Source organism: Solanum verrucosum, unplaced genomic scaffold (genome assembly GCF_900185275.1).
Source record: "Solanum verrucosum unplaced genomic scaffold, falcon-dt-bn FXZP01000048.1, whole genome shotgun sequence".
Classification (NCBI taxonomy): domain Eukaryota; kingdom Viridiplantae; phylum Streptophyta; class Magnoliopsida; order Solanales; family Solanaceae; genus Solanum; species Solanum verrucosum.
The window spans coordinates 1,274,364-1,295,990 of NW_026020157.1; the positions used below are offsets into that span (position 1 = coordinate 1,274,364).

At 36.2% G+C, this 21,627-nt stretch overlaps 1 protein-coding gene across 1 annotated transcript; it reads left to right on the plus strand.

Moving 5' to 3' along the window:
• The first annotated feature begins 3,756 nt into the window (after positions 1 to 3,756).
• LOC125828392 (uncharacterized) lies at positions 3,757 to 21,259 on the plus strand. The gene is made up of 6 exons (XM_049507706.1): positions 3,757 to 3,891; positions 4,241 to 4,322; positions 4,441 to 4,526; positions 4,592 to 4,769; positions 4,818 to 4,936; positions 21,119 to 21,259. Exons 1-6 carry the CDS (start codon positions 3,757 to 3,759, stop codon positions 21,257 to 21,259), a joined length of 741 nt encoding a protein of 246 aa, XP_049363663.1.
• Positions 21,260 to 21,627: the final 368 nt, after the last annotated feature.

A 21,627-nucleotide genomic window follows, 5' to 3' on the forward strand; every position in this document is an offset into this window, starting at 1 on the left:
GGGTTGACTTAACCATATTGAATAATTCTAATGTATGAAAAAGATAAAAATGAAAGGCAATGTGATTAATTATTGGTGTGTGATGTGTTGAGAATAGTTTTTGAAAGGCTTATTGATTCATTTTTTGATGTTGTATCACGATTGTGTTGTTGTGGTGCATTGTTATGAAAATGATCATCTCCTCATTTTTTGTGTTAACATGTCATTGCATTGGTTCTGAGACATAGTTGTGATAAGCGTTATGTGAATTGCAGAGAATGAATCATTTGGAGGGACGTGACACACGCCCCGACAAATACAATGATTCGAGGACGTGTCCCACACTGCAGTGGATTTTATTTTCAAGGGAAGTGTTGCACGCCGCAATAGATTTTATTATTGAGGGTCGTGTCGCAAGCCGCGACGGATGCATGGACAAATATGTCCCCCCATGGGTTCCGGACTGAGAGACAGTGGGTGCGTATCATTAGGTCAGACATGCATCTCTATACTTGACATAGCATTTCATTGCATTGCACATCTTTATCATTGGTGAATTTGACTTTGTGTGTTGCTGACCTTGTGAGTGCCTTTCTGTGGAACATGTGATTAATGAATATTGAGTTTGTTATTGAGGATATATAATTGTTAGAGTGTTGTTTTTGAGTTGTGTGCTAGGTAATGTAACACCTCGCTATTCGAAAGAACTAGAAAGAACTTGAATTTGAAAGAAACTGTTTTTGGAACTAATCAAATTTGGAAAGTTTGACAAGTTAAGCCAAGTATGAATTTTGGATCAACTTCAAATGACCATAACTCCTAGAACAGGATGATTTTGGTGGGATAGAAGATACCGTGGGAAATATCTTTGAATTTTCTTTCCAACGCCACCGAGTTTGCTCATTTTCGAGTTTTTATGAGAGAGATATGCCCATTTGAAGTCGGGCTTTCTAGATAAAGAAAGTCAAAACCGGATTTTAGAAGGGTATTATGGTCTTTTCACTACTGTAACATGTTACAAATTGAAATAACTAGGAAGAAGTTAAGAATTGGAAATAGTCAATTTTTGGAAAGAATAGAAATCTGGAAAATTTGTTATGTATGTAAAGTTGGATTTTTTGTCAACTTCAAACAACCATAACTCCTAGCTCAAGATGAGTTAGGTGTGTTTCCAGATATAGTTGGAAAGATATTGTAATAATCTTTCCAATGCCGCCAAGTTTGTGCGATTCTGAGTTCGTATGAGTGAGATATGTCCATTTGAAGTTTGGTTATTCAAATAAAGAAAGTCTAAGCCACATTTTTAAGGGTAGTTTAGTCTTTTCCTTACCCAATTAACTAAATACGTTTTTAGTAAATTATTTGGAGTCTAAACTGAGTTAGTTTAGTTTACGCAATTAAGAAATACGCTATGGCTTTGGGAGAAGAGAAAAGAGGAGAAAGGAGAAGAGAAACTCAAGATTCGTCCAGTTCTTGCGATTTTGGTTGTGGAATTCGCCAAGGATTCGATCCTATAAGGTATGTGAGACTCTCATAGCGTTGGGTTTATTCACCCACGCGTCAATCATGTTTGTTTCAGTGAAATTCGTTTCTATAAAGTTGAAAGTGTGATGTTCTTGAATAATGTTTTTGAAGTTTGCTTTAGTTCTTGAGATTTGATGGGATTGTGGATTTCTTGATGGAATCGTGTCAATTTAAGAATTGCTTTGAGTTAGGTTCTTGTTTATATATACTGAGCATTTGAATCTATTGAGGGATTGAGAAAAAGTAAAAGAATTGGATTTAGGCGAATTGGGGTGAGAAAACGAAGAGGGAAAAAGTCGAGCAGGTTTTGGCACGCAAGTCCTCGTCGCGGACTTGCTCCTCCAGTGTATAAAAATCACCTCCGCGTCGCGGTTAGGACACGGACTCATTTGTTTCAAAATTTAATTTCACAATCAATTATTTAAATGCAATTCCGTGTCGCGGACCTGTTCGCAGACAATGATTTCTTGATCTTTTCTCATGTTTAGCTATCTAAAAACACTCTTAAACATCATGTGATCTTTCCTATCACATATCACAATCCTTGAATCCATAAATCCAATTCAAGAAAAGTTTAGAGTCAAGTCTAGAAGTTAAGAATCAAGTCAAGAGAAGTTCATAAAGTTTTCAAAGGTATTTTACAAACGTTTTAACTTTGTTTTAAGACTTAAGCTTCGAGTTAACCAAAGAGTAAAGAGTTGAGTTCATTTCTCAAAAAGCTATTAGGGAATTAAGTATTCCCAACAGTTTTAAATGTCTTCACATTTGAACAAGAAAGGGAAACACCGATTTCCAAGAGAGCTTTTAAGCTAATGTTTTGAGTTATTATCTCAAACCAAAGAATGAAGTTTTGATTTAAAACATATGAGCTAAGTATATTTTGGGAATAATATTGAGCACCGATATGGGGATGCGAGTTCATATTAACTCAAGTCTCCATAAACCATGTAGCCATCATGGGTAGTAAATGATCATACTTTTTAAATGACTCATTAAGTTGCTTTTTAGCATAGACTAGTGGATCCACTTAGTTAAGGCGTTATATATGACAGCAAAGTATAGGATCATTCTGGCAACGTGGGAAAGACGTTGTATCACCACTTAGGCTCATAGTGGCGGTTGTCGGTTAGGGAAACTCCCACAAAAACTATATTACTTTATTACATGAGTAAAGTTGAGTTTGTTATTGCATTTATTTAACGAACTAAGTTACTTTCTACTATTTTAAAAGTTTATTATGTATTGCATGTGTTTTATTTCTTTATATTGAGTTAAGTTGTTCATAGTTGAGTAAAGACAAGGTAAGTGTTTCTTTCAGATTATTTTCAAGATTATGTTATGTTTTTCATTCCAACTCGCATACTCGTACATTCAATGTACTGATACCAGTTGGCCTGCATCGTCTTATGATGCAAACACTTGTAACTAGGATCAGTATCCAATACCTCTTTGATCAGGTTGAGCACTCATAGTCAGTTGGTGACCCTCCTTGATTTCCAGAGGGTCCTTTTCATAATTGTTTAACTTTTCAGATGTTAGGATGATCGGGGGTCCTGTCTTGACGTTCCTCTTTGTTTTAGACACTTCATATACAAATAGTTGTAGTTCTTTAGTCTTATTCATTTCAGTTGTATACGTTTAAGACTTGAGTTGCCATTTTTGGCAAATTTATTATTTCTTAAGTTATTGCATGAGTTATGTTTTTTATGTTTAAGTCTTCAGTTAACTAAGTAAGCCAGGCCAATGGTTCGCTTGGGGCCAGTAATGGTCTCGAGTTCCACCCACGTTCGGTGTGTAGGCTCGGGGCGTGATAAACTTAGTATTAGAGCACATAGTTCAAGAGTCCTAGGGAGTCTATGAAGCCGTGTCTGTAGAGTCCTAGTTACCGGTGTGAAGCATGCCAAATCTATAATTAAGAGGCTGCAACACTTAGGAAAATTTCTCACTTCTTTCATACTCATTTCGTTATTTAGAGTTTAATCTCTAAAAAGTTTCTTCTAATTCGTGCTTGCACGTGTTTTTAGTTAATCATGGCTCCACGAAGAGCTGTCAGAGGTCATTTTGCTAGATGTAATTTTGAGGAGCAAGGGGTACCTAATGCACCTGAAGTGGAACACCCAAGGAGAAGTTACTAATGCTGAGTTTAGGGAAGAAACAAAGATGCTGAGTTAAGCTGTGACTAACCAGGTTGGGCAGCAAAGAGGAGCTTGACAAGAAGAGGCTGACACTTCAAGGATTTGTGAGTTCTTGAGGATGAACCCTCTAAGTTTTACTGGTTCAAGCACTATTGAGGATCTAGAGAACTTTATTGAGGAGCTGCAAAAGGTATTTGATGTCATGCACGTTGCTGATACTGAGAGGGTGGAACTAGCTGCATACCAAATGAAGGTTATCGCTTGAATTTGGTTTGATCAATGGAAGAAGAACCGAGCTTATAAGGCAACACCTGCGAGTTAGGCATGTTTTAAGGAGGCCTTGTTGGGGCATTTCTTTCTGAGAACCGAAAGAGGCTAAGGTACGAGAGTTCCTTACCCTTAAGCAAGAGTCACTAAGTGTTCATGAGTATGGGTTGAAGTTCACCCAACTATCCCATTATGGTTCGGATATGGTTTTGGATATGAGGAGTATAATGAGGCTGTTTGTTGCAGGGTTGGCCGGTCTATCAAGCAAAGAGGGCAGGGTAGCGATGCTAATTAGAGACATGGATATATTGAGGTTAATGGTATATGTGGAGTAGGTTAAGGAAAAGAAGCTGAGGGATAATGAGGAGTTTAGAAACAAGAAAGCGAAGACAGGAAATGAGTCTGGGCAGCAAAGAGGTAATGTGAACCGTTCATCCTTTCAGCAAAAGAAAAAGGGACCTACTCCATCATCTGCTAGTGCACCTGCACTGAGAAACAAAGGTGAGTACAATAGTCAGAATTCACAGCACTTCAGGGCAAGACCTTCCAAATCTCAGTGTAGTGTGGCACAAGGAAGTAACTAGGCTCTTACATGTGCCAAGTGTGGTAGAACCCACCCAGGTAAGTGTCGCGTTGACTCCACAAGTTGCTTCAAATGTTGACAAAAGGGTCACTTCATGATAAAGTGCCTTAAAAACCGACAAGGTAGTGGAAATAAGGGAAATAGTGCCCAATCTTCATCAGTTGCTCCACTAGATAGAGCTGTACCTAGAGGAGCTACTTCCGGTACTGGCGGAGGTGCAAACCGTCTTTATGCGATCACTAGTCGCCAAGAGCAAGAGAACTCTCAAGATGTTGTAACTGGTATGATCGAAGTCTTTACTCTTGATGTTTATGCTTTGCTAGATCCAGGGGCAAGTTTATCTTTTGTAATCCCTTATGTTGCAAATGGTTTTGATATTCTTCTTGAGAAACTCTGTGAACCCTTTTGTGTTTCTACACCTGTTGGGGAGTCTATTATAGCTGAGCGAGTATATCGTGATTGTCCCGTTTCCGTCAATCACAAGAGTACCATGGCTGATTTAATTTAGTTAGACATGGTAGATTTTGATGTCATTCTTGGTATGGATTGGCTTCATGCCTGTTATGCCTCAGTTGATTGTAGAACTCGAGTTGTCAAGTTTCAGTTTCCAAATGAGCCAGTCTTAGAGTGGAAAAGTAGTTCAGCAATGCCTAAGGGTCATTTTATTTAGTACCTTAAGGCAAGAAAGTTAGTTTACAAGGGGTATGTCCATCACTTAGTCCGAGTTAATGACTCTACTGTTGAGATACCAATATATTCAGTCAGTTTCAGTAGTAAGAGAGTTTCCAGAAGTCTTTCCTGATGATCTTCCCGGAGTCCCTCCTGAGAGAGAAATAGACTTCGGTATAGAGAATATTCCAAATATTCGTCCTATATCTATTCTTCCATATTGATTGGCACCATCAGAGTTGAAAGAGCTTAAAGAACAGTTGAAAGATCTCCATGATAAGGGCTTTATTCAACGAAGTGTCTCACGTTGGGGCGCTACAGTCTTATTTGTGAGAAAGAAAGATGGTTCCCTTTGAATGTGTATAGATTATCGTCAGTTGAACAAGGTTATCATCAAGAAAAAATATCCTTTCCCAAGGATTGATGATCTTTTCGATCAGCTTCAGGGTGCTACTTGTTTCTCGGAGATAGACCTCAGATCAAGCTACCATTAGTTGAGGGTAAGGGAATGTGATATTCCAAAGACATCATTCAGGACCCGTTATGGTCACTATTAGTTCCTAATTATGTTCTTTGGTTTGACCAATGCACCTGCAGCACTCATGAACCTTATGAATAGATTATTCAAACCCTATTTAGATATGTTTGTTATTGTCTTCATTTATGACATACTAATCTATTCAAGGAATGAAGAAGATCATGCTAGCCATCTTAGAATACTTCTCCAGATTTTAAAAGAAAGAGAGTTGTATGCCAAGTTCTCCAAGTGTGAGTTTTGGCTTGAGTGTGTGACATTCTTAGGCCACATTGTGTCTGGAGAGGGAATTAAAGTTGATAATCAGAAAATTGAGGCAATGCAGAATTGGACTAGACCCACAGCTCCAACTGACATTAGGAGTTTCTTGGGTTTGGCTGGCTATTATAGAAGGTTTATAGAGGGGTTCTCATCCATTTCATCCCCTTTGACTAAGTTAACTCAGAAAACAGTGAAGTTTCAATAGTATGAAGCTTGTGAGAAAAGCTTTTAGGAATTAAAAGAGAGGTTGACTGCTGCCCAGTTTTGACTTTACTAGAAGGTACTCAAGGTTTTGTTGTGTATTGTGATGCGTCTAGAGTTGGTTTGGGTTGTGTGTTGATGCAAAATGGCAAAATTATAGCTTATGCCTCCAGACAGTTAAAAGTTCATAAGAAGAATTACCCAACCCATGACTTAGAGTTAGCTGCCGTAGTATTTGCTTTGAAGATATAGCGTCATTATTTATATGGTGTTCATGTTGATGTATTCACTATGTGTTTACTCAGAAAGAGCCTTATCTCAGACAAATGAGGTGGTTAGAATTACTCAAGGATTATGACATGAGTATTCTTTATCACCCAGGTAAGGCTAATGTTGTTGCTGATGCTTTAAGCAGGTTGTCCATGGGTAGTACCGCCTATGTTGAGGAAGAAAAGAGAGAATTAGAGAAAGATGTGCATAGACTTGTACGCTTGGGAGTTCGATTAATGGATTCCATAGAAGGAGGGTAGTGGTGATGAATTTGGTTGAATAATCATTAGTGTCAGAAGTAAAAGAAAAGTAAGACCAAGATCCCATTTTGCTTGAATTGAAGGCAAATGGTCATAAGCAAAAAGTAATGGATTTTGAACAAGGGGGTGATAGTGTGTTGAGGTATCAAGGTAGGTTGTGTGTGTCAAGGGTGGATGAACTCCTAGAGAGGATCATGGAAGAAGCTCATAGCTCCAGATATTCCATCCATTCGGGTACCACAAAGATGTATCGCGATTTGAGAGAAGTTTATTGGTGGAGTAGCATGAAGAAGGGCCTTGCAGAGTTTGTTGCTAAGTGCCTTAATTACCAACAAGTTAAGGTAGAGCATCAAAGGCCCGGTGGTTTGGCTCAGAATATAGAGATACCAAAATGGAAGTGGGAGATGATCTATGTGGACTTTATCACAGGTTTGCCAAGGTCTCGCAGGCAGCATGATTTTATTTGGGTGGTTGTGGATCGCATGACCAAATCAGTCTACTTTATGCCGGTAAAGACTACCCATACAATAGAGGATTATGCTAGGTTATATATTCAAGAGGTGGTAAGACTTCATGGAGTCCCTGTATCGATTATATCAAATAGAGGTGCACAATTTACTGCATAGTTTTGGAAGTCATTCCAAAAAGGCTTGGGTTCAAAGTTGTACTTAAGTACTGCCTTTCATCCTCAGACAGATGGGCAAGCAGAGCGCACTATTAAGACATTAGAATATATGCTGAGAGCTTGCGTGATTGATTTCAAAGGTAATTGGGATGATCACCTACCTCTCATCGAGTTTGCTAACAATAATAGTTATCATTGTAGCATCCAAATGGCTCCTTATGATGCTCTTTATGGGAGAAGATGCAGATCTCCTATTGGATGGTTTGAAGTTGGTGAATCTAGGTTGATAGGACCTGATTTAGTTCATTAAGCTATGGAGAAGGTGAGAGTGGTTCAAGAAAGGTTGGAAATAACATAGAGTCGTCAGAAATCCTACACTAATGTGAGGAGAAGGGAGTTAGAGTTTAAAGTAGATGATTAGGTATATCATAAAGTTTCACCCATGAAGGGTGTTATGAGGTTTGGTAAGAAGGGGAAGCTTAGTCCCGAGTACATTGTCCCTTACATAATATCAAAAAGGGTTGGTAATGTAGCTTATGAGTTGGAGCTACCGCAAGAGTTAGCAGTGGTTCATTCGGTATTTCACATCTCCATGTTGAAGAAGTGCATGGGCGATCCTTCATTGATCATACTAATTGAAGATATTTGGATCAAGGGTAGTTTATCTTATGAAGAGATTCTGGTCCAAATTCTAGATCGCCAAGTTCGCAAGTTGAGGACTAAGGAAGTAGCATCAGTCAAAGTTCTTTGAAGGAACCAGTTTGTTGAGGAGGCTACTTGGGAAGCTGCAGAAGAGATATCCACATCTCTTTGTAACCGGAGAAATTCCAAATCAAGGTACTAATCATTTTCTTGGTATTTACTTATAAATTGGCATGTTGTGTTTGCATTTTGATTATTGGGTGTTTGAACTGAATGTTAGATGTTACACCCTTACCCTAGTAAGAGTAATCTCATTCAAGGACGAATCTTCCCAAGGGGGAGATATTGTAACATCTCACAAATTGAAATAACTAGGAAGAAGTTATGAATTGGAAATAGTCATTTTTTTGGAAAGAATAGAAATTTGAAAAAATTGTTAAGTATATAAAGTTGGATTTTTCGTAAACTTCAAACAACCATAAATCCTAGCTCAGGGTGAGTTTGGTGTGTTTCCAGGTATAATAGGAACTATATTGGAATAATCTTTCCAACGCCGCCAAGTTTGCGCGATTCCGAGTTCGTATGAGTGAGATATGTCCATTTGAAGTTGGGTTGTTCAAATAAGGAAAGTCTAATTCGGATTTTTGAAGGGTAGTTTAGTCTTTTCCTTACCCTATTAATTAAATCCGTGTTTAGTAAATTAATTGGAGTCTAAACTGAGTTAGTTCAGTTTACACAATTAAGAAATATGCTAGGGCTTTGAGAGAAGAGAAAAGAGGAGAAAGGAGAAGAGAAAGTCAAGATTCATCAAGTTCTTGCGATTTTGGTTGTGGAATTTGCCAAGGATTCGATCCTACAAGGTATGTGAGACTCTCATAGCGTTGGGTTCATTCACCCATGAGCCAATCATGTTTCTTTAAGCGAAATTCGTTTCAATAAAGTTGAAAGTGTGATGTTCTTGAAATTTAATGGGATTGTAGAGTTCTGGATGGAATCGTGTCAATTTAGGAGTTGTTTTGAGTTAGGTTCCTGTGTATATATACTAGGCATTTGAATCGATATAGAGATTGAGAAAAAAATCAGATTTAGGCAAATTGGGGTGAGAAAATGACGAAGGAAAAAGTCGAGCAGGTTTTGGCACGCAACGCGGACTTACTCTTCCAGTGTATAAAAATCACTTCCGTGTCACGGTTAGGACGCGGACTCCTCTGTTTCAAAATTTAATTTCGTGATCAACTATTTAAATGCAGCTCCGCGTCACAGACTTGTTCCCAGGCAGTGATTTCTTGATCTTTTCTCATGTTTAGCTGTCTAAAAACACTACTACACATCATGAGATCTTTCATATCAAAAATCACAATCCTTGAATCCATAAATCCAAAAATCCCATTCAAGGAAAGTTAAGAGTCAAGTCTAGAAGTTAAGAATCAACTCAAGAGAAGTTCACAATGTTTTTAAAGGTCTTTTCCAAACATTTTAACTTTGTTTTAAGACTTAAGTTTCGAGTTAAGCTAAGAGTAAAGAGTTGAGTTCATTTCCCAAAAAGCTATTAGGGAATTAAGTATTCCCAAGAGTTTAAAATGTTTTCACATTTGAACAAGAAAGGGAAACACTAATTTCCAAGAGTGTTTTTAAGCTAAAGTTTTGAACAATTATCTCAAACCAAAGAAAGAGGTTTTAATTTAAAACATATGAGCTAAGCATATTTTGAGAGTAGTATTGAGCACCGATATGGGGATGCGAGTTCATAATAACTCAAGTCTCCATAAAACATGTAGCCATCATGGGTAGTAAATGATCATGCTTTTTAGATGACTCCTTAAGCTGCTTTATAGCATAGACTAGTGGATCCACTTAGTTAAGACGTTCTATCTGACGGCAAGGTATAGGACAGTTTTGGCAGTGTGGGCAAGATGTTGTATCACCATTTAGACTCATAGTGGTGGTTGTCGGTTAGAGGAACTCCCACATAAACTATATTACTTTATTACATGAGTAAAGTTGAGTTTGTTATTGCATTTATTTAACGAACTGAGTTGCTTTCTATTGTTTTAAAAATTTTCTATATATTGCATGTGTTTTATTGCTTTATATTAAGTTAAGTTGTTCATGAGTTGAGTAGAGCCAATGTAAGTGTTCCTTTCAGATTCTTTTCAAGCCTATGTTATGTTTAGCATTCCAACTCGCATACTCGTACATTCATTGTATTGATGCCAGTTGGCCTGCATCATTTTATGATGCACACGCAGGTAACCAGGATCAGTATCCAGTGCCTCGTTGATCAGATTGAGCACTCAGAGTTAGTTGGTGAGCCTCTTTGATTTTCGGAGGGTCCTTTTCATAATTGTTTAGCGTTTCAATTGTTAGGATGATCGGATGTCCTATCCTAACATCCCTCTTTGTTTTAAAAGGCTTCATAGACATATAGTTATAGTTCTTTAGTCTTATTCATTTAAGTTGTATACGTTTAAAACTTGAGTTGCCATTTTTGGCTAAGTTATTATTTCTTAAGTTATTACATGAGTTATGTTTCTTTTGTTTATGTCTTTCATTGAGTAAGTAAGCCAAGCCAAGGGTTCGCTTGGGGCCAACAATGGTTCTCGAGTGCAAGCCACGTCTGGGGTGTAGGCTCGAGACGTGATAGCTACCCAATTAATTAAATTCGTTTTTGATAATTAAACTGGGATCTAAACTGATTTTGCTCAGTTTAACCTTCATAAAATTTAGTTAGGGTTTTGAGAGAAGAGAAAAGAAAAGGAGAAAAGAGGAGAAGAAGCAAAGATTCGTCAGGTTCTTGAAGTTAAGCTTGTGGATTTCCCCAGGGGTTAATCCCTACGACGTATGTTAGATCACATAGTGTTTTGTTTGTTCACCCACGCGCCAATCATGATTTAATTCCGCAAAATTGGGTTCTTGAAAAGTATAGAAATTGAGTTCTTGATGGATTTTGTTGAAGTTTCTATTGGATACTTGATTATTGAAGTTGTTGAGAAGTTCTTGAGTTAAATTCATGAGATTTGATGTTGTTTTGAGTGGGTTCTCATATACTTTGGTTGTGTATTGAAATCTAAGCATTTGGGGAAGAAACTAATTGAATCTAGATGGTTTAGAGTTGAAAAATGAGCAAGAAAAATCATAGTTTTCTGGGCAGGGGTGTGGGGTGCCGCGCTACTCAGAATGCCCCACTTTGGGGTTGTAGTTTGGGCTCTAGGGTGCCGCGTCAGCCAGTGCGCCCCAACCCAGACTCTATAGTTTAGCCTTTGGCACGAGGCACCACTCAGAGCGCCAGGGTCGCCAAGTCTTCTACCATTTCCCACTTATTTCCGTTTGAGTTCCCTTGAATCGTACCTATGTTACCTAGTTGATTGCTACACTATAAGGTACATGTAAACATCATGATATCATCTATAACATGAGATCATGACCCTTGAATCCATAAATCAAATTCAAGGTAGAGCTAAGAGTCAAGTCAAGAGAGTTCTAAGAATCTTTTCAAAGTCTATTGCAATCATTTTAAACTTGTTTTAAAGACTTAAGCATTGAGTTGAGAAAGAATAGAGTCGTGTTCATTTCTTTTAAAATAAATTATGGGGACTAAGTACTCCCAAAGAGCAAATGTTTTCACATTTAAGATGAGAGGAAACACCGATTTCTAAACAAGTTTTCATGAGTAGTTTTGAGTTCAATCTCTTTTAAGAGATAAGCTTTTCCAGTAATAACCTCAAATCTTGGAGAAAGAGTTCTGTTCTTAAAAATATGAGCTGAGTATTTTGGGAGTAGTATTGAGCACTGATATGGGGACAAGTCCATAATAACTCAAGTCCCCATAAACCATGTAGCCAACCAGGGTAGAAAGAGTCATGCTTTTTAGATGATTCCTTAATGATTTTTAGCATAGACTAGTGGATCCAATTAGTTGAGGCGTTCTATATCCCGATAAGTTATAGGACAATTCTCGCAGCGTGGGTGTGACGCTGTATCATCACACAGATCATAGTAATGGTTGTCGGTTAGAGAATCTCCCACATAATTATATTACTTTATTATATGATTAAACTTGAGTTACTATTTACTGTTTAAATGCTTTATATAAAATGCACCTTTACTGTTGTTTAATTCAGCATTTGAGTATATTCAATAGTTGAGTAAAGCTTAGGTAAGTGTTCGTTCAAAATTAAGTTCAAGCTTATGTCGTGTTTAGTTTTCCCCTCGCATGCTCGTACATTCAATGTCTTGATTCCTTTTGTTCTGTATCATTTTATGATGTAGATATAGGTAACCAGGATTAACATCCAGCACCTTGTTGATCCAGCTGAGAACTCAGAGTCAGTTGGTGAGCCTCCTTGCTTTACAGAGGATCCCTTTTTATATTGTTTTTAGTATTTTAGTTGTTAGGAGTCTTGTCCCGACATCCCTCATTGTTTTAGAGCTTAATAAATGGATAGTTATAGTTCATTAGTCTTTCTATTTTCAGTTGTTTATGTTAAGAATTGGTCTGCCATGTTGGCTAGTCGAATGTTTCTTTTAAGACATTCTAAGTTATTGCATGATTTATCTTTTGAGACTGTTTCTGTTAATTAAGTCTTTCCCTAAGAGTTAAGCAAGACCAAGGGTTCGCTTGGGGCCAACAATGGTTGTCGAGTGCCAGTCCGCCCAGGGTGTAGACTCGGGGTGTGATAGGTAAATTGTGAACTGTTTGGTTGGGCTAGCTTTATGCAGGTTGTAGTTGTGGAAGTTTGGTTGGGGTGTTAGGAGTACCTATATCATATTCCCTTATATTGTCAATAGAAGTTTACTTGCTTAGTACCGTGTGGTTTTGTACTCACCCCTTGCTTCTACATTTTTATAGGTTATGAGCTTGGATATTCATGATACTTTCTATTCACTTCTTTTCATAGGCTTTCTGTGGAGATTTGTGAGGTAGTTGTTTCTCATCTCAGCGGACCTTCTTACTCCTGTTTATGATCTTGTTCTACTTTTGTGACAACATCATTTGAGACTTGTGTTTTCTTTCAAATCATTTTAGTTCATTATAGGCTTGTACACGTGACAACCAGGTTTTGGGGATTTAGTTTAGTTAACTTATTATCCGCATTAGTAATTGAGTATAAAACTTCTATGTTTATTTTAATTCCACATTTTATCGTAATGATTGGGTTTTAGGCTGAGTTGTCTTGTTGGGATAAGACAAATGACATCACATCCATTTTTGGGTCCTGACAAAATCATTGTTTATGGTTATAAAGTTTTGGTGGTACTTATTACAGTGCTAAAATTTTATAATAAGTCTTCAAATATGTCAATGGATCACATAAATTCAGTAATCGTAATGAATTTATCGTATGTATCAACTGCAAAAAAAGAATGCAGATTCATTGACGCTCTAAGGAGGAATGCAAAATGTACCATGATGTATTGGCTAATGCGCTTCGGAAGTGTATTGATATTCACACTACAACATTTTAGGCCTAAAACCACACTAAATCAAGACAACACTTGTAAAGTGTTCCCTAAACCTTTTAAGGCTACACTTGTAAAGTGTAGCCTTAGTTTTTAGCTTTTGACCACGGTTATATTTACAACACTTGTAAAACATGCTCTTTAGTAGTATAGGCTACCCTTTATAAGAGTTGTCACATCATGATATAATTGGCCACACCTATTTATATATGTGACTACACTTTTAAAGTGTGATATTTTTATAAATATAAAAACAACACTTGCCAAGTGTGGCCTTATAGTTTTCACTAAAATATTTTATTTCCCCCAAAAAATTTTACTCTCCCTCACATTTTTATTTGACGAAAAATAAAATTCATAAATAATAAAAAAAACTCTCCAAGTCTCTAAAAGAGATTCTGGTTGCCCTAGATCTAAAAATTTTCAAGGCTTTGTAAAAAGGGATTTTCGCCCAAATTAACAGGTATTTTTTGAATCAACACAAAGTAATGATTTTTTCACAAAACAATTGCAAAATGATTTCAAAATACTTCTCTGATTTTTCACTATATTTTGAGATACGAAAATTCCCAATTGAAGCTCTTTTAGCTCCATTCACGATTTTCTCTTTGTTTGTCGCCGACATAAAAAAATCCCTTATGATTTTGTCGGTGTTCACCAAGGACAGAGCAATGAAGATTATATCCTAAAGCTTCATCACATCGTAAGGGTTTTGTTGGAATAGAGTTTATTTGGTAGACATTTCTTCTTTTAAAGTCTTTATTTGTTGCATCTGGGTTTATTGTGTGAGGGTGGATTTTGATTTTGTTGTGTTTTTTATTTTTTGGATTCTAGCTTGTAGTAGTATTACACCCATCAATTGATTCTTTGTCGTGGGCAATAGCCATGAATTCATCATGAGAATTTCTATTTTTCCTTAGATTAATAAGCTGATTCGGATTGAAATCATCCTTGAGAATGTAGGTTTTCACTTCATGCTTATTAGTAGTAAGTTGTTTCGGCTTTGCCTTTACTAGTTTATGAAACTAGAGCTTCTTAAATTGACTAGAAGGGATTCTGGTTTGTTGTAGTATACACCCTTCAGATGGTTCTTTGATGTGGGCATTTGTTGAGTAATTTTATCCAACTTGAATAAAAAAAATTATGAAGAGAACGTTAAATTTTCACCATTGATTGATCATAGCAATATATAGAAATGAAAGGTATCCTAAGTATCCCTACTATATATAGTTACAAGCTTGAAAGTTGAGCAAGTAAACAAATCTTCAAAGTTAATGTGTGCCTCAATTTTATTCTCTCTGTAGTCCATGTGATCAAGATCTTTTGAGGATGAAATAAGTGAATTCTTATGTGAAAAACTAACATGTTAAATTTGAAGCGAACTTTAAACAACAAAATATATAATTACATGTTTGAGCAACTTGGGTGACAAAGCAAAAGTACAAAATGCAAACAAGGTAGAATACTTAAGACTCAAAAAAATATTGATTGTTTCATACATATAATTATGAATAACTTGTATTTGGCGGGTAAATGGTTTTTTCAACCGATAAACGTCTAAGCCTATAAATTGTCTCGTTCAAGCTCTTAAGCTATAAAAGTTTTATGATTAGTTCAAATGACTATTTTAAGACCCGACCTTGACTTTAACAAAACCCAAATGTCTATTCATGTCGACCTCATATATACCAAATGAAAGGACATATTATTTATGTTTTACCGAAGAATGTTCTACTGGCCTATCCTCGCATACATGGTTAAAGTAAATAAAGATTTTCTTGTTTTACTAAAGTAATGTTGACTGCTAACAAGTATTGGACATGCTTATTTGTTTTCTGAGTTGCATGGTTGATACCTAATAGACTAGTGCAAAACATACTAACAAAGAAAAAAAAAGAAAACCCAATAGAGGTTGCTTTGATTTCAAGCTCTAAGACTTGTTTTTGCCAAAACAATATGTTAGTTTGGTTTGGCCGCCTAGTAACATTAAAATTTATATAGTTGGGCAATTAGTAATTTTCTTTTATACAAATTATGTAAATTTAAATTACTTAGTATAGATAATTAGTTAAGTGAAGCAAAATAGACTCGATTTCTTTGGATCAGAATTTTATCCCATGTTTCAATGCTTATATTAACTGTGCAAGAGTATGCATGGCGTTGGTAATATTTAGTAGAAGCTATAAAAAATCCAACTTCCATTTTTTTATACTTTATCAGATTGTATTGATGTATTTTTTTGCTTTATGTTGATATAATTTGTAGCATGCAACCAAAGAAAACAACGGGGAACCATCATAGTCAAACATGTTTATATATTGCAACTCGTACAAAGATGGAGAATGAAGTTTAGGAAGACAGTCAAATTGTAATAGTAAGTACTTTTTTACCACATTCTGCTTTTTCATCTTCTTCATCTTCTTATTATTATTCTTTCCTAGAATGCTCAGTCAGACTGGACAATTTTTTTTTCAATTCTTTATTGGAGTTGCTGCATTATTAACAAGATTGTTGTTTTGAAGTTTCTGACGTCTTTAAATGAAAAGCTAACGCTAAAGTAGGAAACTGTAACGCGTATCTAAAAGTTTCAATATACATCTCTAAGAAATTCATTGAATTGTATCTGTAACCTGGGCCTTAAAGTAGTGGTGTTATTGAACTCATTGTTCTTATGGTGCATCTGTCCACCATTAAATAAATGCTTCTAAAAAGGACTCTATCAAAAAAGGGACTAAAGCTTCATTTGGATCACTATGCTAATAGGAAAATGAGCTCTACTTTTGTCAAAATCTGAAAATAAAAATATGGTGTGTTGGGTATGTTACAGATGCTAAGGGTACTTATAGTACAAAAACTGATGACATTTTTAATAGCTACACCAACACAATTAAAGACCATATATGAACTTTTGACTTATGTTGAAATGTTTGAAAGGGATTTTAATTGAGAAAAAGATAAGAAGAAAAAACTAATATGGGTGAGCTGCTTGATAAAAAGTCATTTACCACATTTTTTTCCTAGTTTAGGCCACACTTTACAGGGGTGGCTTAAAGCCTAAAATATTGTAGTTTCATTTTGGCAAGTATGTTTTATTTTCATGCTTAAATTTTTTTAATATTATGTTTTACATATGCAAGTTATTTACAAATTTGTTGTTTATGTTAAAAGGAGTTCTCTTCTAGGTGATCAATATGATTCTTATAATTTAAATATATTATTAAGATCATTTACTACTAGTAATTGATCCTAATAATAATTTCCATTATTAAAGTAAAATGATCAATTAAAAGAGATTCCATTTAATATGAACAACTAATTGAAAGCAATAGCTTGCACATGAAAAATATAATATTAAGGAAATGAAGCGTGAAAATAAAACATACTTGTCAAAAGGAGAATCAAAAGACCCTCAATGTGCATTGGCCAAATAATCATGATAGATCCTGCAATCCTCCTTATTGTAGCGATGAAGCCTACATTTTTTGCACTTGGTACATATGATACATTTATTTTGATAGCTAAATTTATCTGACCTATTGGCATTTTTTGAAGATTCGTTATAAAATTTCAGTAGTGCAGTCTTTACCATTGAAATTTTATAATCCTAAACAAAAATTCAAATATTATTCTTCTATTTTCAAGACTCTCTTACAACATGTTTCTCATATTTAGTTAGAGTAAGCTTGTCTAATAACAACAAATCATTTTTTATTAGTATCAAAATGTGATAATATATAACAAAGAAGGTAATAAGAAAGGAAAATTTTTGTTTCATAAAAACTACAAGTACAATAATAACATTATAAATGACTCATGATAAGAAAAAAGTAAAACAATATTAAACAATTTCAATAGGTAAGTGCGTACTAATGATAATGTGATTACACAAAATGCATGTTTCAAGAAATGAAAACAAGAGGTGAATGCAACCTTGTTTACCAATTCAATTAAACCTACTATTTTCCAAATGGACATGTTATAGGTTCTTTGAGAAAACATTTGAAGTCTTGTGGACAAAATGTTCCACATATATGATAGAAATTAATGCATCCAACATTTAGAAATTAACATTATCAACAACAGTAACATACTTAGTACAATTCACCAAGTAAAGTCTAAATAAGATAGAGCGTATGTATATCTTAATCATACGTTGAGAGATATAGTGGAACTTCACATAGCCCAGGATCTATTCTTGCGCTTTAATCAAATGGGCATTATTTGAGAGTTGCTTCAACATCAAGATAAACTTATGATAATTTACTTCCTCATTTTTTTTCACTAATCATTGTGGAAAGGGTGGAGGAGGTCGAGTCATGGGTGTTGTATTTTGAGTTGTTTCCTTTTCCTCCACAGCTAGATTCTTGGGTTCCCCCACCTGTTCATCTTCTGTAATTTCGGGTCCCTTGAGTTTTCCACCACTTTTTTAATAAGGGGACCTAAGGTTTGTTTAATACCTCCTGCAGTAACTGTCATGCAGTGACCATTATTTTTAATATTTTGAACTGTATTTCATTTGAAGTGTCCCTTTTAGGTGTTTATTCAAGGATAAGGACATATGGCCTAATTTTTTCCGAAACTATTTGATAGATGTAGCATTCAACTCTATTTTCTGATTCATACTCAATATGCCATTTCGTATCTTTTTGTTATTATCATCAGAAACTTTAAATTATTTCATCATCTTCGTCATTATGCCTTCTATACTTGTGAACCCCAAATCATCATCTCAATTTCTTGGTGGAACATATGCGTCACTCCTTTCGTTTCAATTGTTGTCTTTTCCTGCCTAATAACATTCTCTATCTTGGCCCCAATTTTGATCACTGTATCTGTTCCAATTTTAGTTTTTATCACGATTGTAGTTTCCACCACGATTATAATTTTTCTCTCAATTATAGTAGTTGTTACAGTTCTACTTGTCTTCTCAGTTTAAGTTGCTATCCCAATTGCAGTTCTGACCTTGCCTAACTAAAAAATGGAAAACAAAAGTTGTCCATCATCAAGATTGTCTGAGAACTTCCACAGACTCCCCAAGATGCAAAAAATTAAGAAATCTTTCGAGGCCAATAATGTCGAAATGGCATCAACAAATTGTTAATTCTGATCAAGTTTAGATGGTATAAATGGATTTGCAAATCTTGAACTGTAGCAAATTTGAAGTTAATCCTACCTCACTGAATTCTGATCTCACGGCTATTAGAAAAAATGACAAAGGTTACAAGAACGAAGATGATGATATCAACCTGCAATAAATTTTCTGAATTGATAATCACTTTCAATGCGCATGTCGAAAATTCTTTGTTGCAACTCTATTTTCGACACGTTCGTTGTACGTGATTACTGATTCAAAGAATTTATTGAAGGTTGATCTGATCATTTATTCTAATAGTGATGACATCACCTCGATATACATATATCTATGTCACTGAATTAAGATATCATCGTTATAAGAAATAATGAAAACATTCACAAGAGTGAAGATGATTATATTGAGGTGCAACTAATTCTCTAAATCGGTAATCACGTGTAACGCACGTGTCAAAAACTAGTACGTATATATATAGTGATTTACACCTTATTACTGATTTAGAGAATTAGTTGCACCTCGATATCATTGTAATACCCCGTATTCTAGAAAGACCCGATTTCAGAAAAATCAGAAGTAGCAGGTGCCACCATTGGTGCCACCTACACACCGTAGGGTGACCCACAACCGTAAGTGGAGTCCGTGGTTGGCCACCTGCAGCTCCCTCCCAGAACTCAAAAGAAATTCGTCTAAGGGTTAACCCACGCCAGGACCGACAGACTGTAGGTGGTACCACGGTCCATGGTCACGTAGTGGTTCAGACCCCCAGATTCCATTCCTCTAAAGCCAAATGACCTCCTGCCAGGACGGACCGTCGGTCAGTCCACGATGCATCGGTAAGGGGCCGTCGGTGGCTTCGCCAACTATTAAGTCAGGGGTTTTTTTTATCTTTACCCTATGCATTGGGCACGTAAGCTATGTCATTTAACCCCTAAACCATGTCGCTTTAGTCAATTTTAGCCATGTAACTTAATTAGACTTTACCCAAGTCAACTCATTCTCCAAAATTCATCCAAATTGAACGAGAAAAGGGAGAAATAGTCTACCAACCCTCTCCAAGAATGCAACAAGGTTTCCTCCAGTTCCAGCCCCGAAATTAAAAGATTTCTCCATGAAATTCGTCACGAGGTATGTGGGATTTCACTAGTGGGTTCCTTTGACCCATTAGGTCCCTAGAATTCAGTCAAATTCTTTATTCCCTTTGTATTATTTAGACCTAAGGTTTCTAGAACTTCAGATAATTATTGTGATTTAGCTGCTACGGTATTCCTTATCAGATTATTAGGTTTTTGACGAATTGTTTCTTAGTTTCTTGCTTGAAATTCAGAACCTTAGTTGAGTAGATTCTTTTAGTTCATGAAATACACTTACTAGGTCAGTTTACACAGATATACATGCTCCAGTTAAGAATATTTCATTATCAGTGCATTAATGTTGCATTTTCAGTTAGCATTTCAGAATATCGAGCTATCCTATTTTTTTTTGTTATGTCATATTGTACACATTCTAGTTAGGAGTAGGCTTAATGCGGAGTTGGACTAGGGTCAGTTACCCTCATAGTCCCAGAACTACGTGCCCTCATAGGATAAGTCCCCTCTGTCATATGTAGTGATCACACTAGTCATGCCTTTATATCCTGGCAAGGTATATTGGATCCTCTCGATAAGGCATATACATCGGACTCGCCATTTAGCTCATGTTGATTAATGTCGGTTATTAGTATCTCCCACAGTCAGATTCTAGTGCATTGACTAGGTTATCAGTTATAGTTCAGCGTTCAACTTCAGCATGTTATGTACTTGGTCATTGCATTCAGTTTAGTTCATTTTCAGTACATCTCAGCACGTTTATCATGCTCATCGTATATCATTGATAAGTATGCTTTATTTCAGTTATGTATATTTATTGAGCTTTATCCTATCCTACATGCTCAGTACCTTTCAATTACTGATGCATACTCTGCTCTTCATCTTCTCGTGATGTTGGTTCAGGTCCGCAACATTGAAATCACGCATAGATCGGTTCCCGATCTTCAGTGGTGAGTCCTCATTGTTAGAGGATGATTGGCATATTTTATATTCAGTCTTTCCTCTGTAGTTTTAATTTTGCTAGAGTTAGATGGGGCATATCCCAGCATCTCTAGTCAGTTACAGGCTTATTTCAGACATAGTTAAAATCAACTTTAGTTTTGAGTTTGATCTTCCAGATGTTGTTAAACTCATTTTCAGTTTTATATTTAGACAATATTGGGTATTCCCTATCATTTCAGTTTATATCATGTTTTAAGCTTCCGCACAGTATTTCTCATTTTAGTTATCTTTAAGTATGCTTATGATATGCGAGTTCACGGTTAGCTTAAGGTCACTCGTGATCCTAGGTCCCGTGTTACGTCAAAGGGTTAGCTCGGGGCGTGACAAAGTTTGTATCAAAGCCTTAGGTTCAAGAGTCCCAGGATTTCTGAAAATCCACACTAAGTAGAGTCCGTTTTATCGGTGTGAAGCGCGCCATACTTATGAGGGGGAGGCTACAAAATGTTTTAGGAAAAAATTCACTTTCTTGTTATTCTTATTGTCTGTGGGTATAATTTCTTTTTTCTAACTCGACGTTATGCATTTCAGACCATGCCTCCTCTTAAAAGTTACTTAATGAATGCTAATGACCGCAATGCTGATGCATTTGCTCTAGTCCCAAATCATGAGGTTCTGAATGTAGAGTTTCAGTTCGCCATTAAACTTTTGGCCTATAGTGTAGCTAACTAGAACAATCAACAGGTTCCAATTCCTGCAAATGCTAGTGGTGGATTAGTGGCAGCTAAGGTCCGTGATTTCATTATGATGAATCACCTTAAGTTTCTAGGGTTGTAAGTTGGTGAGGATCCCTGGAACTTTATTGATGATGTCAAGAAGATCTTTGGAGTGCTGCAAGTAACTAGAAATGATAGGGTAGAGTTGGCCTCCTAGTAGCTCAAGGATGTAGCTCACATTTGGTTCACTCAATTGAAGGAAAACAGGGGTGAGAAGGCAGCTCCTGTGACATGGGAGTGTTTTTTGGAGCTTTTCTGGGTAGGTTCTTCCCAAGAGTGTTGAGGGAGGCTAAGGCTCAGGAATTCCTGAATTTGAGGCAAGGT

Bases quoted from the DNA above. Each gene is read 5' to 3' on its own strand.
- LOC125828392 (XM_049507706.1), top strand. From the start codon at position 3,757: ATGAACCCTCTAAGTTTTACTGGTTCAAGCACTATTGAGGATCTAGAG. The intron at 4,323-4,440 runs GTAATGTGAACC...ACAGCACTTCAG, and splicing joins TGAGTCTGGGCAGCAAAGAG to GGCAAGACCTTCCAAATCTC. The intron at 4,937-21,118 runs GTATATCGTGAT...TATGCATTTCAG, and splicing joins AGTCTATTATAGCTGAGCGA to ACCATGCCTCCTCTTAAAAG.